The 10,353-nt window shown below is 33.3% G+C and overlaps 1 protein-coding gene across 1 annotated transcript; it reads left to right on the top strand.

The window, feature by feature from the left end:
* The first annotated feature begins 625 nt into the window (after positions 1 to 625).
* On the top strand, positions 626 to 9,537 carry LOC111917829 (uncharacterized). Its single transcript, XM_023913468.1, has 2 exons — positions 626 to 1,225; positions 9,343 to 9,537. Exons 1-2 carry the CDS (start codon positions 626 to 628, stop codon positions 9,535 to 9,537), a joined length of 795 nt encoding a protein of 264 aa, XP_023769236.1.
* Positions 9,538 to 10,353: the final 816 nt, after the last annotated feature.

Below are 10,353 nucleotides of genomic sequence, written 5' to 3'. Positions count from 1 at the left end.
CTAATGTCTAAGTTTTATGGAAACTAATTACATTTTAGTGTATGTTTTTTTTTCAGTATGCTTTTAATGTATTTGTAAGATATTTTATTATGTATTTGTATCTCATGTTTTTAATGTATTTGTAAGATATTTTATTATGTATTTGTACCTCATGTTTTTAATGTATTTGTAAGATATTTTATTATGTATTTGTACCTTATGTTTTTAATGTATTTGTAAGATATTTTATTATGTGTTTGTATCTCATGTTTTTAATGTATTTGTAATATATATTATATGCTTTTACTGAATGCAGAGTTGTCATTATCATCTTTATTGAATGCAGAGTTGTCATTATCATCTTTATTGAATGTAGGGTTGTCATTATCATCTTTCAGAGACACCACTCATTTTCTGTATAATCTTATCATCTAGAAAATATGTCAATATCTCCATGAATATAAGATTCTCTGATGTGTTAACTTTTTATTGGATATTCGGATTTTATCTAGATAAACAATTTTAACATTATCTTTATTTAACATTTAATAACAAAAAAATCAATATTCTTCCTATATAAATAGAGTATAAGCATTACATACTTTCATATCCACCTTTAACTCTTCATTTCTAATCTATTTGAAACATGTCTCATAATGCAAACTCATCAGATGGTCCTGATTCATCAAATGTGAATGAATATGATGAGTGGGAAGCACGAGCTGTTCAACAAAATCGAAAACTTGATGTTATCATGAGTGAGTTACTCATAAGCATACCAAATATGAGCGTAAGAGATCACCCAAGAGCAAAAAGGAGGTATTGTGATCGGGAACGTGAGCAGGGTGAGGCACGTTTGATGAAAGACTACTTTGTTGACAACCCAACGTATGGTGAAGAAAAATTTCGAGGTAGATTTCGAATGCAAAAACCACTATTTCTCCATATAATGGAAGTTGTTACAGCCAATGACCGATATTTTCAACAAATACGTGATGCCACAGGCAGACAAGGTCTTTCACCATTACAAAAATGTACCAGAGCTATGCGGGTGTTGGCATATGGGACATCAACAGATGCACATGATGAATATTCGAGAATGAGTGAGACTATAACAAGGGATGCTCTTGTAAAGTTTGTGGAAGGTGTTATTTCATGCTTTCATGAAGAGTACCTTGGACACCCCGATCAAGATGATTTGGCACGATTGCTCCATGTTGGAGAAGAACGTGGATTTCCAGGCATGGTAGACAGTATTGATTGCATGCACTAGGAATGGAAAAATTGTCCGACCGCTTGGGCCAGACAATATGTAGGTAGAAGCGGTAAGACAACAATAATTTTTGAAGCTGTTGCATCGTATGACTTATGGATATGGCATGCATTCTTCGGAACACCAGGTTCATGCAATGATATCAACGTCCTCCAAAGGTCTCCTCTTTTTGATGATGTCTTGGCAGGTTGAGCACCAAAAGTGAGTTACACTGTGAATGATCGAGAAAATCATATGGCTTATTATCTCACTGACGACATATATCCTTCATGGGCTGCCTTTGTCAAGTCAATAAGTTCTCCACAACTTCGAAAACACTAGTTGTTCGTTGAACATCAAAAGGCTGCTAGAAAAGATGTTGAACGAGCATTTGGAGTTTTACAAGCTCGTTTTGCATTTCTTTATCGCCCTTGTATTGTGTTGGACAAAGATATGATGGGTAAAATTATGATTACATGTATCATCATTCATAATATGATAGTTGAGGATGAACGACACACATACCTTCATTATTATGATTCATCCAAATTTATAACAATAGAAGACGAACAATCATTTGAATAATATACTCAACGAATTGCAGATCTATCCAGTTATATGACCAACAGGGCACAAGTTCGTAATAGAGATGCTCATAACGCTCTAAAAGACGATTTGATCGAGCATATATGGAAAAAATTCAACACTGAAGAATAATTATGTAGTTTGCATCTTCCGTATTTGTAACTTATTTTATCTATTTTATTAACTCATTTTCATGAATGTAAAATATTTTTTTATAATTTCATGCTTGAAATAAATAATTTAGTTGTTCAAAATAAAATATTTAATTTTAATATTCCTAGTAGTTTTTAGTAAAATAAACTATATTTTTAAGGAAAAATGAGTTTGGGTTAGGTTGCTAACGGGGGTAAAAAATTGGATTGGGTTGGGTTGTATAGGTGGAAGAGAGAAATTAGTTTTTTATTAAAAAGTTGGATTGGGTTGGGTTGTATAGGTGGAAGAGAGAAATTAGTTTTTTATTAAAAAGTTGGATTGGGTTGGATTGTTGATGGGGATAGTCTAATCGACATTCGAAGGCGGTCACCACTTCACCGCCTTATGTCAGCAAGCATGGTCCTCATCCTTGGATTTATCCGAACAATAACAGTTTGGTGGCTTAGCAGCTTTGATTGTGTTTTTGGTAAGTTTCAGGATTTGATGCGTTTTATGAATTTCATGATCCATTTAATCGTTGTAATGAACAATACTGTCGTTAGATTTGTGTTTTCTGCTAGGGTTTTGATTTGGGGGTCCGGATTTCTCTATCCTAATTGATACGCTTCTTTGTATGTCTTCTATTGTGTCTAGCTTCCCATGTCAGTAACATCACTTCGACCCAGCCAAAGAGAAATAAGTTCTCGCTCTTAATTAGGTTTCTTTTCTCTAATTTTCATCCTAAATTTGCAGTCTTTAGGGTTTTAAATTGACTGACATCTTTTAAATCACACATTATAAACTACGCGATCTTGATATAAATTTGTCCCGTATAGAGTGGAAGATGGCATGAGTGACTGAAAAGAAGTGCCCCGGCAGCGGCGAATTTACAGCTTTGGAAAGGTTTTGTGGGGTTTTGGTGTTTGCTTTTTATAGTTTTGATAGTTTTATGGCGGGACTTTGGGTAAAATGTTGATCTAATTTAGAATGAGCATCTATTTTGGTAAGAGAAAAAAGTAAAATGTGATTTTTTTTTTCCGTTCATAAAATGTTACTCTCAATACCTAGGAGATGTTTGGGATTTTTTTCTTAACTTAAAAAGTCCTTTTCATAAAATGATTTTTTGACTTATAGTTTTTTTTTTTTCAAAAGTAGATTTTAAAATATGTTTGGATTAGCTTTTGGAGGAACAAAAGTTACAAAGCCAAAAGTCACAAATTCTGACTTTTAAAATCATAACATAATTTTTTCTTGTCGAAAAGTCATTCTAAAAAATCTTTTATAATTGTCAAACAACTTTTCACACTTTTAGCTTTTTGAAAAAATTAGAAGTCCAAAAAGTCATTTTAAAAGTTTTCTCAAACCCCTTCCTATTTTGGTAATTTAAAAAAATATTATTTTCTATTACTTTTTTCTATTTAATCGTCAAGTTTAATTTATATATATATATATATATATATATATATATATATATATATATATATATATATATATATATATATTAATTTTATGTTCCCTTAGGAACAGTAAAGTTCCTAAGGGTTTAACATAATTAGTCATTTTTTACCCAATTTGACACTTTTGATTATTTTTTTAGAAACCTTTTAATATTCAAAGTTTGGTCACAAAGCTTTAAGGAATTGACAACTTTAGTCCCTTTTCTAAAAACTTGTTAAGTCCAACCCTTTATAGTAAACTTGTCTTTTTTTGTCAACTTTGCCCCTTCTTTTTTTTACCCATTTTAACACTTTTGGTCATTGGAATAAAAAAAATCATTTTTTAGGAACCTTTTAATATTCAAAGTTTGGCCACAAAACTTTAAGAAATTGATGACTTTGGTCCATTTTCTAAAAAATTGCTAATTCCAACCCCTTTAATTCTTTAGTCATTCTCACACTTTTGATTTTGACACTTTTCGTCATTGGAATCAAAAGTTTTACATTTTTTAGGAAGCTGTTAATATTATAATTTTGGCTACAAGACTTGAAGGAATTGACAACTTTGGTCCCTTTTCTAAAAACTTGCTAATTCAAACTCATTTAATTTTTTAGTCATTTTGATACTTATGGTCCTTACAGTCAAAACTTTTACATTTTTTCATAAAAAACACAAAAAATGGCCCGGGACGAAGCTCGGGTTTTCTCCGCTAGTTCATATTAAATGGATATTTTATTATTTGATAAATGCTCTATCATTTGTATTATTTATTTAAAATAATGTTTATTAACTTTCGGTTTGGATTTGAAACAATAGTAATGAATTTTTATGGTTGTGATAAAAATGTTTATAAACATTTATTGATTTAAAGAATGAGTTTTTGATAATTCAGTCACGATTTATTTAAAGAGTTTTTGATAAGTTGTTTTATTATTACAAATAAAATAAAAGTTTATCAAACACTAAAAAAGACTTATCAACTCATTTCATTTTGATAGCGGATATATTTATTCAAACACTTTTTTAAAACTATATTTAACACTGGATACGCTAATAAAAACTTCTACACATAAACATAAGTTGTTTTAACTAAGCAATCTCAAACACCCTCCAAATACTAATGTAACTTTAAAAAAAAATGATGGTTAAAACAAATACTTGTAAAATATAGTTTCTCTATATTTTATTCTTTTTGGTATTTTGGTCGAATTAGAAAAAGTTGTTAAATACAACGTTTTAAATTTTGTATTTTTTTATTAATGGCTCATTTATTTTCACTATAGTTTTTTTTTTTGTAATTTCATTGCTTTGATTATGATTAGTTTTTGCAAGCTATTTTGGTTATTGAGAAAAAAAAAAAGAATTTTTGCGGGTGGGTTCATTCATACATACAAAAAGTAGGTCGAATGAACAAAACTGAAACATTTCCAGTACCAAAATTATATTTTTAGACTAAATTATAGAAATGATTCATGTGTTTGAATGAAAGTTGTACTCACCTAGTAAATTATGAAAATCGAATTTTGGGGTTTGGTTTGTCAACACAAAAAAATCAACAAAATCAATCAGTTTTTGTAACAACCAGATCCCAAGATATGAATTATATATATATATATATATATATATATATATATATATATATATATATATATATATATATATATATATTGAGGATCGCGTGTTTTAATTGGGTGTCATGTTGTGGCACTAAGTGTCCACGTCGTGATGATTATTTTGGGCCAAACCCTAATCTCCGGACTTTAAACCCTATATCAGGAAAGTTAAGGCTAGGGTTTCCTCCACCCTCAAACGACTCCATTGCAAACCCTAATCCTCTTGGAAGCTTTTGTGCTCACATTTGCAAGTTCTTGGTGGCTTTGAAGGGAGAAGAAGAAAAGAGTTAGTGCATTGATTCATCAAGCAAACCTCCCTTTAACTTGTGTGCATCTTATGAAGCCTTTGTAAGTCCTAAAGTTTCCACATTTTTCTTGTATTTCTTCATAGATCTAGGTTTTATGACATATTATTGTCCATTTGAAGTGGTTTGAGTTGATTAAAGAGATAAAGTGTAACAATCGTGTTCCAGACTGGTTAATCTTACTTTTATCAGGGACCAAAGATGAAGTTTTTAAGGATATCATGTGTCACAATGCGGACAAGGAGGGTCACGGGGTGGTAATTGTTTAATGGATCGTGTGTGTTATTGGATCGCCACGACATGGCCAAAGGTTGCCACGACGTGGTAGCTGTCTTGGCCCAAGCCCAAGATTCTTTTAGGGTTTACTTCGTATTTAACTCCTTTAAATCATTTTTACAGTTCCTTATCAGCCTCCATCACCCTCAAGTTTCAGAAACCCTAACCCTAATTCCTCCTTGACAGTTGTAAGTCCATTTTGGTGACCTTAGTTGCTTGTGAAGAAAGAAGAGGCATTGGAAAGCATTGTGGTGCTTCTTGGTTGAAGTGAAGATTTCTTTTGGGCATCTTTGGACCTTTGTAAGTGTCCAAGTTCCTTGCTTTATGGCTTAAAGTGGTTAGATCTTGAATATTGTCACATGTCCTTTATGTTTGAGCAAGTTTGGAAGGAAGGAACTCATAAAGTTTGCAACTTTATGACTCTCCTAATTCCCAAGAGCATCATATGTTGTGGATCTAGTCTTTGGTGGAAGTTCTCATCATTTGCTTAAGTTTTGATTTTTAGGGCTCATTTTGACCTAAAATGGATCCTAGACATGTATTATACATACATGTCTATAAAGCTTCTGTCTTTATGATGGATCTAGTATTAAAAAACTCTTATTAAGTGGTTGGATTAAGGGCTTTTCAGATTAAGGGCTTAATCATTAAGACACGGTGGTAATTAACTTTATTTAGACTTAGGGTTATGGATCTTGATCTCTGTGGGTGTCTTAATGGATAAAGTTGGAAACTTTAACCATTTAGACCATAGAATGGACCAGATCTGAGCTTTGGAGCTCTTGGAATCACGGAAAAAGTGGCTTAATCCATTAAGTAGTTGGAAACTTAGTGCCCACGACATGGCCAAAGATCGTCACGACATGGCAACTAGGATTTCCCGTATGTTTGGTTGTATGAGGGTCACGACATGGCTAAGGAGGCCACGATGTAGTGGTTGGCTAAAGGCAACATTTGCTGTTGACTGTAACCGTTGACTTTTTGACCAGTTTAACTTTTGGACAAACTTGAGTACAACTGAGCATTTAGCTAAGGATTGGTTTCGGTTTGGCTTTAGGAAGCTTGGGTTGGTTGTTTTGTGGCTGAGGTGGCTGTTGGTCTTCTGTTGAATAGTTCAGGTGAGTCTCTTCGCTGTACTCGTGGGTCGAAGGCACCAATGTCGGCCCATTAGATTATTCTTATAGGATGATAATTGTCTCTATGACACTTGTTGATATGCTTGTATGTGCTTGTTGTCTTTATGACTCTTGTTGATATGACTGTATGCTTAGATGTACGAGTGAAATAAACCCAATATAGGTTGAAAAATATCGAAGGGGATGAAATAGACCTAGTACCAGTTGAAAGATATAGAAGGGGTGCAATACACAGGGGTGAAATACACCCAATACTAGTTAAAAGATATCGAAGGGGGTGAAATAGACCCATTAGCCGTTAAAAGGTATCGAAGGGGGTGAAATAGACCCAATTTAGTTTCAAGTTGTTGTGTTTGTTTAGTATATGGTACTTTGGGGAACTCACTGAGCTTTGTGCTTACGGTTTACGTTTAAATTGTTTTTTAGGTACTTTTATTTTCAAAAGGAAGGGTCCGGCTTGATCGCACTTCATCCCCTGGAGATTTATTTTGCCTTGACTATTTATAATTTTATTATGATGTTTTGAGAATACTTTTATTGTGATTGTCTTTTGGGATAATGAATAACAGAATAAGGGGTTTTGACTTATTTAAAATTTTTACTCGGGAATTTTGGGATGTTACAAGTTGGTATCAGAGCCTTGGTTTGAGGGATTCGAGCACACTATCGGGTGTGTCTAAACTCAAAATGAGGATTTCTAAAATCTTTTAAAAGAAAATGATTTTCTAAAAAGGTTTTCTAAGAAAAAGGGTGTGATGCGTGCAATCAGCCCAGTTCAAGTAAGTTTTCTCAAAATACTCATACATGTGATACGCTTATTGGTGTCATATGAGTATGTGTGAATCATATGCTAGATTATTGCGAAGGATTTGCTCAGGAATTTTATGATAGAATGCTAGGAGAGATGCCTTTATATGCCTATTGATCGAGCTTTTAGAACTGCATGTTAGTATGGATATCAGATTGTTGGATAGAACGGCCTGATTAAGTGAGGCATTGGTTTAGATTACTCGATGCTCGAATGTTGCTTGCTTTGTGCTTTTAGGGACCTCCAACAATATCGTCTAACTATTAAGTGAATACATTAGGTTACATGTTCCGAGGATTAGATAATTTTAGAAGGTTAGGTTTAACTCTATTGTGCAACTTTTGTATGAGTTCAACCTGTTGGATTATGTGTCCAAGCCAATAACTAAATTAGTATAATCTTGAATTATTAGCAAAGTCCTTTTAGGTTGCCCTCATACCTAGTAATTGAATAGGATGGATTTTAGAGAGATATATTGATTTATTGATTTATTATATGATTAATAAATAGCAATAAATGAATTAATAACATGTTATGAAAATAATATATTAATTAGAAATCATATTATTTAATTAATAATTAATAAAAAAATTAATTAAATTAATTTTAGGATTAATTGTATTTAATTAAAAGTGCAAGAGTTAAAATGCAATTGTTCAATAGTTGAACAAGAAAGAGTCAAGAACCTTCCTTGGAAGGAGGTGGACGAATTCTAGGGCATTCATGGGCATTTGGAATACTTTGTAGATAAATAGGAAGTTGCATAATTATCAAATTGAATAGATCTTATTTTATTCATTTAGGGTTATTTAGGGTTTCCAGGTTGAACTATAAAAGGACCCCTTAGGCTAAAATTTTCGTCCACTTGATTCTTAAGAACCATAGGCCGAAAATTGGGCATCCCCTGTCATCTCTCAAAAGCTTCTTGTTGCTCGTGCTGGGTGTAAACCATCAGAGGCAAGACATTTGTGTTGCTAGCTTCCAAGTTATTGAAGAAAGGATTCTTGATTGTTTACTACAATAATCAAAATGTATGTTGTTCCTTCTACAATTTTCGAAATTACCTAGGGTTAGTGAGTTCTTGTTGTTCAAATCACTAGTACGCCCCATTCACGAAGCCATACTATAAGAGAGTTTAAGGAAGCGGCCTATAAAATGACTGTCATTGGGTATCCATTCATACCCATCGCTCTCTTGTATGGTGGAGGGCCGTTAACCGAATGGATTTGATATGACATAACCTCATTAATAAGTATAATGACATAAAAAGTAACTAAACATCTTTTATAAAATCTCACTCTTAGTTACTTTAGGAAAATGTGAAAAATACGTTAATCCATAAAACTGCACATTATACTTTATAGTAGTTAGTAGAGCACGTGTGGTTAACCGGCACACTAATAGTGACTATAAAGAGTAATAATGGGCATCTCAAAAATTATCGTTGATTAATGGAGCGCGTGTGGTTAACTGACACATTAAAGTGATATTATAAATGACATCGAGAGTGCCAAACATATTTGTATGGTTATTCACATCTTGTTTGCAATCCTCGGCATCCCAGTCACAAATAAAAGAGCATAATTTGAGATTAAACATGCCATTGATATATTTAATGAATTTCAAAAGATCTAGGAATTTCATAGTTTGAAATTGGTAAATAGATTTTACCTACCTTCATAAATTTGCAATAAGATTACGACATCCCTCTTTTTAGTTGTGAGTTGCTATTTTGGATCCTAACCATAATTGTTTTTATTATGGGTTAAATATCAAGGATTATTGTCATCTAAATAAAACTTCTTTTTTTTCTCTATAGATGTCTACTCATGTTGATGCTTCTGCTCCATCATCTCCTACCCACCACTCGGGTTTCTCCCTGCTCCCCATCGTCTCCAAAGTGACTTTTAATGGCTCCAACTATAAGGATTGGATGCCAACATCAGAATGGATCTTCACTTTGAGGGAAAAGAACATTTCCTTGAGGAAAAGCTCGTTGAAGTTGACGATGTGACAACCCGAAGTTTGCTCCATCGCCGTAACCCGTTTCCGTCCATAAAATTCATCTTTTTCGAATTGTTTCCGTTTAAGCTTTTAAATTAAGTCATTATTTTGAGACTTCTATTATGACTTACTTGGTATCCAAACATGTTAGAAACTCATGAAAACATCCCAAATTATTATTTAGAAAATTATTAGTTACGACCACGTTGAGTTACGACAAATTAATCGGGTACGACCAAAAGCTCCGTTTAACGTCGGTATTGGGTAGAATTTCTCCGGGCCATAAACTCAACCCCTATATAAGGGATTGAGTGACATCATTTTGAGGCTTTTTCTCTCTCTTAAAACACTTTCTCTCACTGCTCTCTCTCTAAAAACTCGAGTTTGATCCAAAAACCCCCTTTCAAGCTTCAATTTGGTAAGTAATCTATCCTAGCTTATTGTTAAGCTTTCTTATCATGCAAATCTATGTTGGAATCACCCAAAACACTCAAGAACATATGTTTATGGTTAAAGAACCCTTCCAAAACCGTGAACACCCCTAAAGAGGGTTTTGAAGCCCCAAAACACTTCCAAATCACCCCTAGTGCTTAGATATGGCTTAGAAACTTGCATGCATGAGCTTAGGACCACAAAATCTCACCAATTGAGGTATGGACATGAGTTTACGGCCCAAGAACATTACTGGACCGTAAACCCTCATTCATGGACCATAAACACCTTTTTACGGTGTTAAATTACCCTTAAACACCTCCAAAGGCTTCCATGAGCTTCCATGAGAGCATAGAACCTTATATTCCTTCATGAGATGCACCAAAACACACAC

This window comes from Lactuca sativa, chromosome 7, assembly GCF_002870075.4.
Source record: "Lactuca sativa cultivar Salinas chromosome 7, Lsat_Salinas_v11, whole genome shotgun sequence".
Classification (NCBI taxonomy): domain Eukaryota; kingdom Viridiplantae; phylum Streptophyta; class Magnoliopsida; order Asterales; family Asteraceae; genus Lactuca; species Lactuca sativa.
Note: the sequence above shows the minus strand (reverse complement) of the source record. Positions and strands in the feature narration are given on the sequence as shown.

Bases quoted from the DNA above. Each gene is read 5' to 3' on its own strand.
- LOC111917829 (XM_023913468.1), top strand. From the start codon at position 626: ATGTCTCATAATGCAAACTCATCAGATGGTCCTGATTCATCAAATGTG. The intron at 1,226-9,342 runs GTAGACAGTATT...TTTTCTCTATAG, and splicing joins AACGTGGATTTCCAGGCATG to ATGTCTACTCATGTTGATGC.